General features: G+C 41.4%; 1 protein-coding gene across 2 annotated transcripts in view; it reads left to right on the forward strand.

Moving 5' to 3' along the window:
• FRMPD4 (FERM and PDZ domain containing 4) overlaps positions 1-19112 on the forward strand; it is a 285162-nt gene that overhangs the window by 241789 nt on the left and 24261 nt on the right. For both annotated transcript variants that reach the window (XM_056502167.1, XM_056502157.1), the window contains exon 5: positions 13288-13333. In XM_056502167.1, coding sequence (XP_056358142.1) covers positions 13288-13333 — 46 coding nt within the window. The remainder of the gene's footprint in view (positions 1-13287; positions 13334-19112) is intronic.

Genomic DNA, 19112 nt, shown 5'->3' on the forward strand with positions numbered 1-19112 from the left:
GTGCTGGCTGGGCCAAGAGCCCTCGGCTGCCATCTCTCACCTGGGTTCGTGTGAGCTCACACCGAGTGTTGCGGGCTCCAGCCCAGAGAGCAGCGGCACGCTGGCAGTGCCACCCTGTGCCCAGGGGACAGGGGACAGGGCTAGTGGCTGCTTCAAAGCCAGAGCTGATGTGCCAGCAGCGCTGATGTGGCCGCGCCCTTCGCTACCATGGCTTGTGCTTGGAGAGGGTTTGCAAAGATTGCTCACTTCACTGTTGGTGTTGCGTCATTGCTTGGCTCGGCAGGGCCGCAATGCCGGGAGCAGAGGGTGTGGCGGCCTCGGGCAGGGGCTGTCCCAGGGCAGGCTCTGTCCCAGAACAGGTTCTATCCCAGGCCAGGCTCTGTCCCCAGGGCAGGGTTTTTTCCGCAGGACAGGCTCTGTCTCCAGGCCAGACTCTGTCCCGGAACAGGTTCCATCCCCGGAACAGGTTCCATCCCCGGAACAGGCTCCGTCCCCAGAACAGGCTCTGTCCCAGGGCAGAACAGGCTCTATCCCAGAGCAGGCTGTGTCCCAGGGCAGGCTCTATCCCAGAACAGGCTCTGTCCCAGGGCAGGCTCTATCCCAGAACAGGCTCTGTCCCAGAGCAGGCTCTGTCCCAGAACAGGCTCTGTCCCCAGAACAGGCTCTATCCCAGAACAGGCTCTATCCCAGAGCAGGCTCTGTCCCCAGAACAGGCTCTATCCCAGAACAGGCTCTATCCCAGAGCAGGCTCTGTCCCAGAGCAGGCTCTGTCCCCAGAACAGGCTCTATCCCAGAGTAGGCTCTGTCCCAGGGCAGGCTCTGTCCCCAGAACAGGCTCTGTCCCCAGAACAGGCTCTATCCCAGAGCAGGCTCTGTCCCAGGGCAGGCTCTGTCCCCAGAACAGGCTCTGTCCCCAGAACAGGCTCTGTCCCAGGGCAGGCTCTGTCCCCAGAACAGGCTCTGTCCCCAGAACAGGCTCTATCCTAGAGCAGGCTCTGTCCCAGAGCAGGCTCTGTCCCCAGAACAGGCTCTGTCCCCAGAACAGGCTCTGTCCCAGGGCAGGCTCTGTCCCCAGAACAGGCTCTGTCCCAGAGCAGGCTCTGTCCCCAGAACAGGCTATATCCCAGGGCAGGCTCTGTCCCCAGAACAGGCTCTATCCCAGGGCAGGCTCTGTCCCCAGGGCAGGGTTTTTTCCGCAGGACAGGCTCTGTCCCCAGGCCAGACTCTGCCCCAAGAACAGGCTCTGTCCCAGGGCAGGCTCTGTCCCAGAGCAGGCTCTGTCCCAAGAATAGGCTCTGTCCCCAGGGCAGGCTCTGTCCCAAGAATAGGCTCTGTCCCAGGACAGGCTCTATCCCCAGAACAGGCTCTTATCCCCAGGCCAGGCTCTGTCCCCAGGCCAGGCTCGGGCTGCAACCGCAGCGCCTTGTCGGCCACACGCTGAGCTAATACAAGAACAGCAAATAAAGTATGTACGAAATACCTCTGAAATCAGCTTAGCAAGTCCCATCGAGTCAGCCCCTCCGTCTTTTTCTCCTACACCTCTACGCGTGTTCCCTCCTACCCCCTTCTGGCCGCAGCTCTGTGGTGAGTTTGCCTTCACCTCCCCCATGAACAGCTTCCCTCCTCCCCCTACTGCTTTCCTGGAGAGCAGGGAGTTGTTTTCCTGCCCTTCCTTCAGCCCTGAGTGTTGCCCGCAGCTCCCGAGGATAAAAGCTGGTTAATTGTCACTTTTCCCTATTTTGTGCTGCGGGCGGCGGGCTGGTGCCGGCCGGGCTGTGATCGTGTCCCCGAGCGAACCCGGGCTGCCGGTGCGGGACCGGCACCTTGGCCGGGAGCGCTGTGATCGTGTCCCCGAGCGAACCCGGGCTGCCGGTGCGGGACCGGCACATGGGCCGGGAGCGCTGTGATCGTGTCCCCGAGCGAGACCCGGGCTGCCGGTGCGGGACCGGCACATGGGCCGGGAGCGCTGTGATCGTGTCCCCGAGCGAACCCGGGCTGCCGGTGCGGGACCGGCACATGGGCCGGGAGCGCTGTGATCGTGTCCCCGAGCGAACCCGGGCTGCCGGTGCGGGACCGGCACATGGGCCGGGAGCGCTGTGATCGTGTCCCCGAGAGAGCCCCGGGCTGCAGGTGCGGGACCGGCACATGGGCCGGGCTGTGATCGTGTCCCCGAGCGAACCCGGGCTGCCGGTGCGGGACCGGCACATGGGCCGGGAGCGCTGTGATCGTGTCCCCGAGCGAACCCGGGCTGCCGGTGCGGGACCGGCACCTTGGCCGGGAGCGCTGTGATCGTGTCCCCGAGCGAACCCGGGCTGCCCGTGCGGGACCGGCACCTTGGCCGGGAGCGCTGTGATCGTGTCCCCGAGCGAACCCGGGCTGCCGGTGCGGGACCGGCACATGGGCCGTCTCGGCGGCGTGGGTGTGTTAGAGACTGCCCGCGTGTTCTTACTGCTCCTGTTACCCAGCTAGAGCTCCTCTCCGGGTCCGACTGCACTGCAATTATGTCTTCATTTTCTCTCAGCATTTTAAGCTTGGTTTGAGTCTGCAGGGCAATTTTCTTCTCCCCTTTTCAAACATTCATTCCCCCCTTATAATTTACAATGTATTTGCATTTACCAGGGAAGAATTTCTGCTTAAGTATAATTTAAGTTTTATCTTAAGGACCACGTTTATGAGCAGCAAACATTTGCTTTGTAACTTTTCAGAGAAACTCATACTATGATTCTTTGTCCCAAGAACAATGTAAAAAAATTTCTATTGTTCTAGTGATACAGAAAAAGGAAAAAAATTAAAGGGTATAGCAGCACAAATGTATTTTCAGGTTAACCAGCATAAATATTAAGATTTATTAAATGGCAATTAATAATATGATTTTGAAAGATTGGACAGAGCTTTAAAGAGAATAGATTTTTAAAACCACATCTTATTAATATTAACCCACTAAATAAATTTTCCTTTAAATAAATTTTAGAAAAAGGGGATGAACCTTTGAATTTGAAACATTCCAGATATATGGTATACATACACGACAGGACTTTTTAATAACTAATGCAATTTAACAGGAGCAGGTGGCTAATTGTCTGGCAGAAATTCTGTCTCAATTTCTTCTCCTGTCAGTCTACTTCTTAAATAAATTAAATAATACATGAGGATATAAATATAACCAAGGAATTTGCGCTTTGGGACTCCTGTCTGAATTACTGTATGCATGCATGGTAGCTTGAGAAGAGCAGCCCCTTTGGCTGCTCATCCAAATCATTATAAAATCACTTTTGCCATGACTTACACTGTTCCAGTGGCACATGGATATGTCTTTGGCATCTGACCAATCCATTTTCTATTCCAGATGCAGTAAGCAAAAGTCATTCTGTATTAGTCTCTGCAGCTCAGGATCCATCAATTGTCTAACCTTGCAGAAATAATGATAATTACAGTAATAATAATAATAAAACCCATAATGCTCAAGACACTGCTGCAACTTTTCTTAATGAGGAATTGAATGAATCTTGTTTTGTTCGAACATTTGCTTCTTAAAACCCTTTCCAGCAATCTGTAATTATTTAAAACATTATTCTAGCATTCTGTTCCATAACAAAGGATTGAGATGCTTTTAGAATGGATCAGATAGTTTGGTCCCAAAAAGCAGATAAGACTGAAAAGCATAAGTAATAGTATTCAGACATCTGAAAGAAAAATACGATCACTCTTTGAATGAATGTGTTTTTTTTAAGAAACAATGATAAAGCCAATAATATTGAACTGCAAACAGTATATAATATACTACTTGAAAATACAGTATTCTTTAGCATTCAAGAGCTTTATCTCATTTTCCATTGCATCTTCCTCTTCTTAGTTTCTTTTTCTTTATTGGCTGAATTACTTTGAGCTAAGATAATGCTGTGAAGGACTTCCGACACAAAATAGCCCTAAGTGAATGTTATGCATTATTAATAAAAACTTAGATAACTCTCTAAAACAAGATGATCCTAAAGCATTTAACATTTAATCAGCAAAATTTATCTCATGTTCTGCTTTTTGAAAAGCATTAAGGGAAAGAAAAAATTTAATAGCTGCAGGAGTGAAGGATGTGTGTGAATGCCTGACCTTTCATTACTACATACACAATGTCCAAATGTGAAAATGAAAATGCCAGTGCCGTACAGATTATGAATAGCAGCTGTAATGGCTTCTAATGCTTCAGTACAAATGAAAATGAAGCTCTGATCATAAAAGATTATGGTTAATTTGTCACATAGTAAAAATATCTGTAAGATTTTCTCATCTTTAGTGATCTTCCGTCCTCTTTAACACATAGCTCCCATAAATCTCTTTTGCAGTTGTACAGATAACAGCATTGCTTTCTACAGTTTCTGACATCTTCAACTATCTTTTAGTTTCTTATTTTCTAATTTGAAGTATAATTCTAGAGTATATGATTTCCTTGTTTCTCAGGAAGGAACAAGTCATTCTAATATTTATTTTAATTCTGTGATGTAATTATTTATTCGAGGTGTTTGATATTAGATAATGCATTTTATTGAATAATTGTTTTATTGATCTCTAAACTACCATAGTGTCTAGAATATACTATACAAAACTATGCAAAATTCTGCATCAGCATATGTGGTAGATCTTGTCTGTCCAAAGTACAGGTTTTAAGTCAAAAATCAGAATGGGGAGAAAATGTTGGGAGAATATAAGTGCTAATGAAGCGATATTTGCATTATATTAGTATCAGTATATCAATTGCCTAAGTTTTTTCAAGACCAGGCAGACAAACAAGAGCTCTGCTAGAGGCAGTGTTCATTGTGGAAGACAGCAATGTTGCTTTTCCTGCTCCAGCAGATGCTGTGACCATCCCAGCAAGGGCACTTTCCTTCAAATCCATAAGCAGTCACTCTCAGGTCCAGCTTTGGATTGACAGTGTGTGACAGAAGAGCTGCACATTGCTTGTGTAATTTTAACCTGGGCACAGAGTTACATTTCTGCAAAAATAGCCATCAGCTGTGCCATGAAGTTTTTGTTGATTTCTGGGCTAAGTTTAAGCTGTTCTACCACTTCAAATGAAGAGAAGTAGTCCAGCACAAATTAACTCAAAACTTTCCCTTCTCATGGGGCATGAGTCTGCATCCAGACTAAAGTAAAACATTATTGAGTAAAGTGATGATTGTTGCAAAACCAGACGTTAAAAATAAGCCATCAGAAGACAATTTATTTTCTAAATGAAAATTTACACAGCATCTCTTTGAAGGAAAGAAGAGGAAACCAACAAGCCTTCATTATGTGAATGTTAGAATTACATTTACTCTCTGAAACATCCTTTTCAATTTTTAGATCATATTATTAATCCCTGCGTTACACTGAGATAAGTGAATGGAATAACACAACTTTCCAGGGTTCAAAAAGTTGCCTCATAATACCCTACAGCTTTAACCTTCATTATTTTATCTGTTTCCACTATTAAAATAAAATTGAAATGAAAATTCAAGAGACCATGTGACTGTGTCAAGGTGTCTAAACAAGTGCTGGAAATTCAGGAGAGCATTAGAAAGTTTATTTTATTCTAATTCAGACAATGTAGAGGAACATAAGAGACCTGTACAGAGACGCACTAGAGATGTTGTATTTCTTTTCTTTCTCTCTCCCAAGTAAGTGAACTCTGAACTCAGTTTGACCATCCATATATATTTACAAAAATTTAGAAGTTATTTTAGAAAGCAGAAGGATGTTGTTATTACATTTAGCAGTTTTAAAATTAAACTTTATATGAGCATGTATGCTACTATGACAAAATCACGGTGGCTCCATTTTTGAAGGCTGAACATAAGAAAAGACAAAGTAATTGGAATGTATTTCATAACCATTGCTGTGTCTCTGGTGGCTGCCTCAGAGAAAAGGATCATGCCTCTGGGTCAAAGCATAGTCTGTCATTTCAGCATTAGGTTGGATTTTTTGGAACGGTTAGAATTTACCATGTTGTGCATTTTGTTCTGCAACTTTGTTGTTTTGTTACAGCCCAAGTTCCTGGACATCCTCAATAAGAATGCCAGTGCAAAGGATGAGTGAACCCAAATTGATTGCATGGGCATTGTGAGCAGTGGGCAGGTGTTGTGTGTCTGCTGGATCTGTGTGTGGACAGCTGCTGAATGGGGGAACAGAATTGCACTTAGCTCACTTAGAAACTGTCTGAAAGGGCTTGCACAAAATGCTCACATGCCATTTAAAAGTAATTGCAGTCTGATGGAAACAGCAGAGTCTGACAAACAAAGATGAGAAATTTTCAGGAGAACACAACTGATCTTTCCATGGTGAGACCAGTCTCTTCTGTAAATATTTTACTTTGCTAATATTGCATTAATACTCTGTAGAACTGTTTCTCAAGATATGTCATCAATAGACATCTTGGGGCTGCCTCATATTCATTTTCTTCATTATACTTTGAAAATTAACGTTTCCTCAGAGCTTTTGAGACTTTGGCAGTTAATGATGGAAAAACTAGCACTGGAACGTTGGCCTGGATGAGTGACCTGAGAGACCAATATTACCTCGTTTTGTCTGCCTTTGATCCTTTAAAACTAATGTGTAGAAAGTCTAATTAGAAGAGGACAGCTGAACAATTAATTAATAGGGGAATAAGCACTACATTTTTCTCCTTGTCTTCATGCAGCATGAATTAATTGACATGGTGATGGTGTTGGCAGTGGTATGCCAGCAGCTGGACTTGGTGACAGTCTCAGTCCATTGGATATATGTTCATGCTCATCTCATGCTCATCCGGCTCTTGGTTGTTTTTTGATACACTGACCAAAATGAGCAAATACTGCTTCTGTTGGATCAGAGAACTCCAGTGTTGCAACTCCTAATATGTTCTTGGTTCCATCTTGAAGTTTAACCTCAAATTCTCTCAGGGGTTGAGGAAGGCCATCATAGATCTGTGTAAATGGGAAAATGGCTGTCTAAGGAAGGCACCACAGTCCATGTCAAGTTTTCTGCATATTACCGGTACTTAGGGGTGCACTCAAGAATTAATTGAAGGCCAGTGTAGTAAAGAGCAGGTACCATTGCTCAGGAGTTAGACACCAGTGTAATGCTGCTGTTGGTATTCAAGCAGCCTTGCCAAAGCACTCTTCTATAACATACACAGGTATTTACAGCCTACACAGGTATTTACTGTTTGACCAACATTTTGATAACTCAGTTACAAAGTTTTAACAGCCTTAAACTTGAAAATGGGAGCAACTGGAAAACTTTGAGTATTTGTGAGGTGAGGATTTATTTTGACAAGAGGTAAATATATTCGTCATACAGCACTGAAATTCAAGAACAACAACTTTATAGGGGTCACCTTGCTAAAGTGCTAATACCGAAGAAAATGGTGTGAGTTTGGTACATGTGAAAGTTTAAGGCTGATGAACAGCCTTAAAGAGAAGGAAACTTTTTTATTTTAAAAGCCTTTATTGCAGAGGTATCTGAGATGGCATGTGCTGTATGAAAGCCCACCAGTGTGCCACAGCCCTGATCTGAAGGGACCACTTCTGGCAGAGGAGACGAGCGTAATTCAGCCTGCAGACACATTCACTCCTTGACCCTTACAGAGATTGCCAACAAGGGTTCTAATTAGTGCCAGCAGCAGACTGACAATTTTAAAGATTGACTTTCACACCATGCCAGGCCTTTAAAATAAAGAGCATTTATACAAAACACAATTTGCTTTGACAGTAGTTTTCAGTATGCTATTATTGAAGTTATTTATGTTTGAATCGGAGCATCTTTCCACTCAGCTCTGTTTCTGCTGCTCTTTGATCCTGCAGTGTTGTAATAATCCCATCCTTATGTGTTTTATACTTCGTGTGGCAGTGGTTGTTTCAAGTATCCATTACTTGAACAGTTTTTAAGGCTCTGACATTCAACCAGGTTTGTTGCAAAATTCCCAAGTTCTTGTGCAGATTGCTTCTGCTGTTGCAAGCCCTCACATATTTGATGGCAGACTTAAATTTTAATAACTTTGTGAAGCAGCAGGCTATGCAAATGAAACTGCAGGGTTCAGGAGTTCACAAGTTGAAGTTGCTTGGATGTCAAGAGTATTTCACTGCATTGGCAGTGAGGCTAAGGACAGGTAATATCATTAACATCAGTTGACAGGGCAGCCACAGCTTTCCAAATGTGATTGTGATGTCTCTGCCTTCTGATACCATGGATTACTATGCACCATCCTGATCTCCAAAAAGGAGACCTGAGCATTATGATCTTTGTGTTCTGTGCTCTGTCATCTCCAGAAAACCATATCCAAGCTGAAGCTTATCTTTTAAGTTGCTTTTCATATGTCTGAACCCAAAGCTTGGCATCTTGGCCTCATATCCCCATCTTCTGTGACTATATTTCATGCAGTCTTACCTGTCTTCCCTAAATTGAGACCCCAGACCTCACCTCTGTGGTGATGTACCTTATTTCATGAGCCTCCTGCTATGCTTCTTGCCTGCTGCATTCCAGCAGCTGTCTTCTGAGATGGAGTTGGGGATGTGATGCTGTGTGTGGTGTATCCTGCCTCTCCTGGATGGTGTGATGGCAGGAACGCCCATCTCACTGTGTACAGGATCTTCAGAGAGAGTTCCCAGGGGTCAGCTGGACAGGCAGAGACTGAAATCCCATTACCACTCTTCCAGCAGTTGGTTCTGCCAGGTATTGGCAACCTCTAGAGGAAGTATAATTTTCTGTGTTCACCTAAAAATTTTTCTGGAAAATATCTTCCTAGGCATGGAGAAGTCTGATGCTTGACCTGCTACTTAAAACAGTGATTATCTATGGGTAGGTGTAATTAAAAGACTAAAAGGGATCTGTCCACAGTAACATGGCTTCCAGCTTGGTGTAATCTGTTGTACTTGTCCATTAGAGTCATGGAGCTTTTGCCTGCAGTTTGTATTCTGCAGGGTAACCTTTGGAATGGAGAGGGAAGAGCCCCACATGCCATGGCTCTTGCTGGAGGATTGTCTGGTGCAGAGGGCTTTTATCTGGGGTGTTCTTGTGTGCACAGTGCTGCTTCTCCTGTGGCAAAAACAGCCCTGGGGGAGGCACACCCTTCTCAAAGCCTTTCTCCCTGGATCCCTCCACATTGTTTCAGGGGTGTCCATGAATACTGAGTTTGTCTGATAGTTATTAAGGTTCCCCAGGTCAACTCAGGCAAGTTGGCATCATTACAGGCTCACTCTGTGTGTGTGTGTGCTATGTAATAACAACTGAGAATGAGGAAACTGCCTTAAACTGGGTCTACTCTGTCCCACCAAGGTCCTTCCAGAAGATGTCTCCATCCCTGGAAATAAATCTGCCTGGGTCTCTGGGGAAAACTGTTCCACAGGAACTGTTGCTCATGATAAAAACCTGGAAAAGTGAAATTTGTAGCTTCCCTAGGTGACTATAAATGCTGTAAAACAGGTTTTATGTAAACATGTATATGCAGCTCAAATAAAAATGATCTTTAGTTGGAACTAAATTATTTTAAGGTCCCTTCCAACCCAAACCTTTCTCTGGTTCTGTGATTCATTCCATTAAATAATTTAAAATGTACTACAGTGGAGTGACTTTGCAAACTCTTTGCTCATTAATACTGTGTTAATATTCTTAATATTGAAAGACATCTAACCATTGAATGATTTTTCTCTAGCATACATGCTAGAATTTGAAGATAATTTCCACCTTTCCTTAGCTTCGAATAGGGCATTTGAGGTAACCTGTTACATTTTGTGGTTAGCTTTTGACCCGTTGATTTCCATTTCCTTAACTTCAAAAATGTACTGTAAACATACTGGAGATCAGTGCATCAAACTCCACAATTGTGGAAATCAGACCTTTCTCATCAATAGTGAGACCCAAATTGAAACAGATGATTTTAAAATAGCAGAGAAAAAGTGTTTCAAAACAAGAGTTTCAGAATTTAGTGTTCATTGTGAATGAAGCAGCTAAGTTACAGTTACAAGGTTTTTCTGAATTGTATTCCCTAGAAATTATATTATTTATTATAGCTTTAATTAATTATTTATTTGTTCATCTTTAGTGGGAAAGAAACCAAGTCCTCCTCTAGTATGTAAAATTGCTAAAAGCTTTAAAGTTAAATAATTTTTTATTCTTCCTTCTTATGAACAATAAATATACTTCTATTTAAATGCTAGATTTGCTGTAGGATGTATGTGAATAACAGACCAGCTTCTTCTGTTTGGCTCAGATACTGGGATTTCCCCATTTTTCTCATCTGCCTTTACCCTTCTCCTCCTCCAGGTAGCAAGAAGCAGAAGAGAGGCAGTGATTTCCAGCCTCAAGTTCACAGAGGCTGGTATTGTAGCTGAATGTTAATGCCTCATGCAGCTCGAGATTCCTGATACTTAGTAAAGCTACTTTAACCTTTATAATAGCCATAATTTGATTCTCAAACCATCTATATTCTCTCCTTGTTGCAGCCTAAGTAGCTGTGAGGAGTAGTGGGAACGGACAAATACAATCACCATGCAGGACACGGAGAAGGACAGAGAGATGAATCACAAATTCCCATCAGAGTTTTCAGATTTTAGCCTTGTTATCACTGTTTGATTGTTATGTCAGGAAATGAAAGAAACATGAAGATATTTTGTTGTGATGTTGATGTTAGCCAGTCAGATGACAGAGCACTGAGAAAGTCAGCAGGTTGTTTTCTAAGCTGGTATTGCAGATGTTTGGTCTTGAGTGACTAAAATAGCACAGATATAATTGGGTAGTTGTTAAGTGAGGTTGAAAAGTAACAAAATAATAAAATAACTGTAATATATGTTTCTGGGGTTTTTGTTGTGGGTTTTTTTTTTTTTATTTTTTTTTTTTAGTTTAGTCATATTTTAAATGAGGAAAGACATTTGCACTAAGACTGCAATAGTGGTTTTTTTAGCCTTTGCCACTGTGTTTCAAGCATTATTTAAAAGACATAGCTCACATTTCAGTGTGATGATGTACCTTGTTTCTGTAACTGTATGTTCTACTGTCACATGGGGACATAAGTTTGTCCACAAACATTTAAGCTACAAAACTTAGGGATCACACAGTCATTGATTCCATTGTTTCTCCATTCTTGTGACATATACAATACATGGTGCAATTGGCAGTCTCCACTGCTGTGCAAGGTTTAGCAAATAGATCCATAGGATATGCTACCCATATCAGCAGTACAAAAGATGAGCTGTCTTGCAGAGTTTTGTCATCATTAGTTGAGAAAATTTTCAAATGAGTGGTGGAAGCATGACTGAATACTGCTGATCTAAAAAGCTGATGATTAAACACTTATTTCTTTTGTGACTGTGCTGTGTTTTGTATGTAGCATGAGTTTTATAGAAAACATTTACTCTGATGATGAGGGATTTGTGTGTAGTGCTTGATTCCAACTTTTTGAATTTGTAACATGATTGTGTCCAGATACTCCAAAGGGTGTTAAAATAGCCTCAGACATTGAATGTATGGTGCAGAGTCTAGCATCCTTCCAGTGTGACTGTTTATCCTGCAAGAAAATCTTGTCCACACAATATATGTTTTGATCCTTTGATTTAAAAAAAAAAAGCACTTGCTAATCCAGGATGAATCTTGCCTAACCTGACATCTGGACAGGTTTAATCCAAAAATAATGAAGAGCTGAAAAACATTTTCAGGAGAAGCTGATTTTCATTTCTAAAGACAAGTCTCTAATGTAGCTGGACTGCAGGAGGCAGTGGCAGTGGTAATCATACGCAGCATGAGAAACATAAAGTAGTGAGTTCAAAGTAATTGAAAAGATCAGTTGGTCATGGTGCAGTTATCCCAGGGCTGCAGTTTATCCCAAACTCAACTGTGAGCTTTCCTGCCTACTAGCCAGCCTAGGTTAATATAGCAATCATAATTGGATAGATGTGGATAGCACAGAGTGATGAGATTCTTGAAATAAATTATCTTTCTTAACATGGTTTGTAGATTCCAGAAAATGTAGTAATGATAAAAATATCTAATAAAAGAAGTAAAAATTGAAGCTCTAACTTTATGTGATATTAGATTAAACTTTGCCCCTTAGATGACTGATAGCTTTGACAAAAGTAGAATTTGTAATCCCTATTGGCATTCAGTAATGTGTTTGCTTCAGCAAATATAGACTGGCCTTCTAGACCTATTTTCTGACTAGGCCTTCAGTCTCTCCTCCGTTTTTTTTGCCTTTTGGCTTTTTAAGTTGCATATCAGAGGTGTCATTTTGCCTGCAAGGTGACTCTATATAAGACCAATGATTTTTTTAGTTAGTTCTGCTCAATAGGTCAAGCATGCAAAATCAATTCCATGTCAATTTAGCAAAGTAGTTAATCACATAAATAAACAATTTGTGTTTGAAAGTAGTAAAACCAAGAGAAATTTAATTCTATCTCAACAAAATGGCAACTGACCTTTTCTTAGCTAAAAACACCCACTACAACCATCTGAGCAAAAGATCATACAAGAGATATTAACTCTGATTGTCTTTTCTTCCTTCCTCTTCCACTTTACTTTTCCACAGTTATCCACCACCCCCAACTACCCACCAAGAGTTAAAATACATGTATTATTTATCTAGACCACTCGGTCACATCAAGATTTGTAATAATTTCTTCTCTTTAACCTATAAATCAGTTGTGACTTTTTAGAGCTTTTCATATGTTTTCTATTTAGTAGTTTCATCATAAAAAAGAACTATTTAAATAAAAAGAAAAACCTTTCCTTAGCAATCCTGTAAAAACTTTAAAATTCAAATGGGAGAATTCACCAGATATTAGTCTTTTCTCACCCACTTAAAAAGGTGAGCTAGAGAAGAAATGGGGGCTAAATTTTGTCCTCATTTTTGTTTTGAAAAAAAAACCTGCTGTCTTCAAACAAATTTGGCTTGAAGTGTACAAGAGCTAGATGGTATAAAAGTGACCTGATTTATAAAGTAGGTAAAAGATATTAGTAAAGTACAGATGCTGAACTAATACAATTAATCAAAGTTATTTCATTTTTACTAGAGACAACCATTATTGCAGCATGCAGGTTTCTCTCATGAAGCAAAATGTTTGTAGCATAAACTGCAAAGTTAGGCCAATTCAATTTTTTAGATTGTAAAAAACTTATTTCTTAATATCTGTTGTTATTTTGGCATATTATTAATCTCTGTTCTACTCTGCTCTGTCATTGTAATAAACATTCTTCCATATTATTGCAGTTTTCTCCATTAAAAAGAAAAGCTGGTTATCAATAGTAAAAGTAACTCTTTACTTGATTTTACTTTTTTTTTTCTTTTTATAGAAGCTGCAAAGAATCGATCCTCCTTACTGTTGTTCAACCTTACCCTGTAAGTATTGTCAATGTTTTCTGAATTAGTTTCCTAGCAACACAGCAGCTTCTTTTCCTGCCCATATTCTGTTTATTTCTCTACATTATCTGTGCAATTAAAATAAGTAATTGCAATAAAGGCAGTATCTATTAGAGGTGATGCTTCAGATGGCATTACTGTGTCCTGTACTCAAAGGCTGCATTAGTAAATTAAAAAAATAACAGAGTTTAAACTCATAGTGACAGAGCAGAATTCTGAGTTCTGCTTTGATTGCTTGTTTGTTGCAGCTCCTGGGTTTTTCTTGATTCTGCCTTAGTCCCACAAAGTTACCCTGCTGCAGCAAACCAGCTGTACCTTGTTTAAGGGAGGGCTCTGTCTGTATCTCCAGCTTGTGGAGGTGAAGGGAGAGCAGACAGGCAACCATGTGATGTTGCCTTGAATGGGTTGGGAGAAACTGCAACGCATTCAGAGATGGTTGATGCAACGTGACTTTGCAACTCACTCAGTGGTTTGTGGGAGTGGGTTCATGACCTGTCAGCTCAAACCCATCTCCCATAAAAAAGGAGGAGAAGCCAAGCCAGGGGAGGAAACCTATATGTTCATCCACAGCCATGCATACATTGTGTGCTGCTGAGGGGCCTCAGCCATGCAACAGGAGTAATTCAGATTCAGAAGGTCCATTTGGCTCCCTGTGGTCTAGTCTGATACACAGCAGTTTTCATTAACAAGGGATAATTGCATCCTTTTCATGCAAGAATAAGAGATGAGGTGGATTTGACACAAAGACTTGAAAACAAGTTTATCTGATGAAGCTGCCAAAATGTACATCTTGCAAATGCATCTTGGGCCATGCTGTGTGTCTTTGTACTAGTCATTAGCTTTTCTGGTTGGTTTTGAGGTGGCCATGCAGCTTTACTTATCCTGCACCCTTTCTAGAAGCCAGTCTGCACTGCACCTAATTTGTGGAGGAAAAGCATGCATTCCACAGCAAAAACAGGCAAGGGCTGCTACCCTGCAGTAACACCTGTCAGGAAGGTGATCTGGGATCAGGTCAATTGAAGCCTGGTCTGACTAAATAAAAAACCTAACTGCCTTTAAAGCTTCTATTTTACAACCAGTGCTTTAGGTCATAATGAATATACATAATATGGGGGAAATTCCATCCACTTTCCTTTTTTTATGCAGGTTTCATCCATTGACAGACTTAATTCTTGTCTATAAATGTCAGGTGAAGAAAGGGCATGTGCTTTAGTGCACGTATGTGTAGTCCTTAAAAATGGACAGCAAAGTGTAGTACTACATCTGTGACATGCTGTGACCTGTTACTATGCTGCTGGTCTGAGAGCAAGCCCATATGTACTGAATGTGAGGGAAACTGAAACACAAATAAATTGTGCACTTCATGTTCAATGGAAGACCTTACAGCACAGGTCCTTCTCCAGCCTTTAACCTGGAAAAGAAGGAAAGTCATGACCTGGTATCTTTACCAAGGGCAATTCCTGCCTGGCCAATGTAGTGGCTTTCTATGATGAAGTGACTGCATCAGTGAACAAGGAAGGGCTACAGGTATCTTTTATCAGAGCTTCTGTAAAGCCTTTGACACATCTTCTCTCTAAATTGGAGAGAGTCGGATTTGTTGGGAACACTGTTAGGTGGATGAAGAATTTGTTGGATGCTCACATCCAGAGAGTTGTGGTCAGCATCTCAGAGTCCCCATCATCACTTGGACATCAGTGACAAATGGTGTTCCTCAGGGATCTGTAATGGGACCAGTGTTATTTAATATCTTTGTCAATGGCATAGAAAAAGGGATCAGGTGCATCCTCAGCAGATTTGTAAGTGACACCAAGACAAGTGGGATGGTTGACACACATGAAGGACCAGAGAGACTTGGACAGGCTCAAGAAATGAGTGCATGGAAATCCCCTGAGGTTTAACATGACCAAGTGTGAGGTGATGCACGTGGGTTAAGGCAAACTGGTATCAATTCAGGCTGGGGGATAAACAGATCAAGAGCAGCTCTGTGCAGAAGTGGGATGCTGGTGGGTGAGAGGCTGGACATGAGCCAGTAATGTGTTCTTGCAACCCAGAAAGCCAAACGTGTCCTGGGCTGCATCAGTAGCAGTGTGACCAGCAGGATGAGAGGGGTGATTCTGCCCTTTTATTCCACTATCATGAGACCCCACTTGGAACACAGCATTCAGCTTTGGGATCCCCAGCACAGAAAGGACATAGACCTGTTAGAGCAAGTCCAGAGGAGGCCACCAAGATGATCAGAGGGATGGAGCACCTCTCCTGTGGGGAAAGGCTGAGGGAATTGGGACTGTTCAGCCTGGAGAAGATTTCAGGGTGCCCTGATTTTGGCCTTTCAGGACCTGAGCCTACAAGAAAGCTGGAGACAGACTACTTAAAAGGCATGTAGTGACAGGAGAAGGGCAATGGAGAGTAGGTTTAGAGTAGATATTAGGAAGAAATTCTTTACTCTGAGGGTGATGAAGCGCTGGAACAAGGTGCCCATAGAAGTTGCAGATGTCCCTCCCATCCCTGGAAGTGTTCCAAGACCAGGTTGGATGCAGTTCTGAGCATCCTTGTCTATTGGAAGGTATCCTGGTGCATGGCAGAGGGCTTGGGACTGGATGACCTTTGACGTCCCTTCCATTCTTTAATTTTATCTGTGATTCACAGCTGTTTGTTCAAGCTCTTTGTGAGGCTTGACAAGGCAGAATCTGCTCCTCTCATTAAGTAGGAGCAAAATCTGGTCAATAGCTGAACTGCCTCTGGATGTCACTGAGCTAAGGATGGCACTGAAACATTTTCTGTCAGCCATTTGGACTGCTGTGCCCATTTTTTACATGAGTTTGCATTGCCCCACTCTGGTATGTCTGTCAGAGTCCCCAAGGATGTGCACAGAGCAGTTAGAGGATGAGATTAATGCCTGCATGTTGGTGCTAGCTTTAACTACCCCATTTTTACCCCAAAGTTGGGATGTTTAGTGAAATGAGCTGGTTGGGATGGCCTTGACTGCAGGACTCTTGCACCAGCAGATCTCATCTGTGCAGTATTATTGTACCCCCTGCCTGTCCAGACCAGGGTCTAACTGATTCATAGCATCCTCCCCTTAGGCTTTCAACTGCAAGTTTTTCTGCAGTGGAAGAAAGGGTGTCTGTAGGGATGTGGAGCAGTTGGTCTGATGCCAGTGTGTGTGCAGCCAAGTTTTGGCCCTGAAGCAGTGCAGGACCCCTCAGTTTATGCAAACCTTGGGCTGCAGGGTTGCCTGGGTACTCCTGAGTCACTCTGAACATCTGGTCCGTGCTGGCCCTCATACTGCCACACCATTGCTGTCAGTAGTTTCAGCCTTGCCAGCCCTGGGTGCTGCTGCACTCCAGCTGTGTACCTGTCCTGGTCTTTTGTGCAGGGGCTCCTCTGACAAATATGATTTCCCTTACAGTTTGAAAATAATGTTTATGCCTTCAAAAATTATCATGCACATGTAGTTTTCCCATTTGTTAATTTTGCCTCCTCCATGTTTCCTTTTACTATTTTGCCAATAAAACTGGAATGATTAAGTAAAAACCAGACAAAGGAAAATAAAGCTTTTAAATAAAGACTGAATTTCTTCCCTGTTCTTGGCAGAAATACATCTCTACAAACATTTCATTGATCTCTCTTCTTGATTGTGATTTTCCTTCTACCATTGCATGAAAAATATCTGCCAAGATAGATTATAAAAGTGCTATTTCTTAATTGGTTTTATTTGTGCTATTTAGAGTGTATTCTGATTTTTAGTTTAAGTAACCATCCTTTATGATTGCAGGTGAAAGTGGACATAATCTAGATTTATAGTACTCTGTAGTTAGTACTTTTTGAAAGCTTTTGCGGGTCATTTTTACTTAAATGCATTCAGTTTTGTTTAATGCTTAAACACATTAAAATGCATTAAAATATCATTTTAATTATACTCAAGCCAAAGCATTAGACTACCTTTTTTTTTTACATGGATCTGCAAATCTCTGATAGCTTCTTATCACCAGTGCTCCTAAGGAGGTCACTGAGCAGCTCAAGCAATTAAAGCAGTTCAGAGTTTTGATTTCTGGCAGTATGACATTTGATTATAATTCCTGACTGTTTTATTCTGTAAATGAACTATCATTCTGATTGTTGCCTTATTAAGTTTTAAGCATTACTTAAATCACATAACTTGCCTGTTTGATATCCTTTCAGATTTTATGTGCAGAGATCATTTGATAGGTTGCTTTCATGATTAATCTCTTAAGCTTCTTGGATGAAGTCCAGGCCCAGCTGAGATCTATGGCAATTTTGTTGTGCATTAAGTTTTGCAACGGGAAAAAGATAGAATCTTCTTCTGTTTTGAAAGAGATGCTTTTTGTTTTAAAATGGTTATACTTCTGAGACACAATAGCTGCAGAAAAAATTCAATAAAAAACATTTATGGATCATAATGATTGTGGCAACAATCTTACTGAGAGTTTCTGGGACTAATGATCAGACTGTGACTACCATCTAAGAATGGTAAAATACAAATAATGCAAATACTTAAGTAAAATTGTCTATTTTAGATTGCCAACTTTTAAAGAGAGAACCCAGATCAATTAAATTTGTTCCAAGAGTTTAACAAAGAAATACTCCTGATGATGGTCTATCAGTGCCATGTGGTTATCACAAATTAATGTGTCATAAAACTTCTCCACATTATTTCTTCCATGTCCCTACTTGCTCTTCTACAATGCTCTTGTGAGCCTGGGTAGTCTTTTCAGCCTTGTTCACAGCTATGAATTAGCATATTTAGTTTGCCTTTGGGCATTATGTCCTGTTCCACTTAATAAATGTGATTCTTCCTCTCACCCTTTATTTGCTTGGTAAATACTGATACTTGTAATTGCTGTTAGCAATGAACCAAAAAGTCAACATGTATTTTGTACTTACACCATTTTTTTTCCTTATTTTCTAGCAAACTTAATATTTTATATTAAATTAATGACTATTTTAAAGTAGCAAGCTTAAAATTTATTGCATAGATACACTCTGTGACTATTTAAAAACAATAGTATGTCAGTAGTTTTAAATGTAGTATTTCTAATTTTGATGCTTACTGTCACAGAACAGGTTTTTTTTCTCCATGTGATTGTCCTATACTGCTGCCGTTCTTCTTTCTTTATGATATCTCAGTACTACATTGTCTTTTCCAGCTATTAAACCCTTCTTTTTCTTGAGCATAAGTAAAGGTTTTGCTGTTGCACCACCTCTACTGGCAAGAGCACTCAAAGGGGCTTTTTCAGCAAATAAAAAACACTTCCTTTGCAATCTCCCTTGAATTATGGTTTACCTACAAAATTGCATGAAGCACTAGACTTTTTACTTTCATCAAAAAAGTTTCCCTCATGTTGTAGGATATTGTTTTTAAAATCTATCAATAAATGACCCACTCCAGTGCTGCTGACAAATACAGGATCTAGTTTTGAGAAGTCTAGAAAATGAGAAAGTAACATTTTCCTGAAAGTCCACTCTGCAGTCTTTTGCATTTTGACCCTGCTGATGGGAAGGCCATTGATTACAGTCACTATAAGCAGGGTTCAAAGTAGGCTCTAGATCTTCACCATTATTTCCTCCATATATATATCTCTGTGCAATGCTTCATTTTACTTGGTAGCAGTTTCTCTAGGTACTGTTGAAATGATCAGCTGATTTTTTTTCCTTTGAATTCTGTGTAAACAAGTAAAAATTATTTAAAATTCTGATAAATTTGAGCTTTTAGTAGGAAACAGGACTTAAGTCACAC

The sequence above is a fragment of the Oenanthe melanoleuca genome, chromosome 1, assembly GCF_029582105.1.
Source record: "Oenanthe melanoleuca isolate GR-GAL-2019-014 chromosome 1, OMel1.0, whole genome shotgun sequence".
NCBI classification, from domain to species: Eukaryota; Metazoa; Chordata; class Aves; order Passeriformes; family Muscicapidae; genus Oenanthe; species Oenanthe melanoleuca.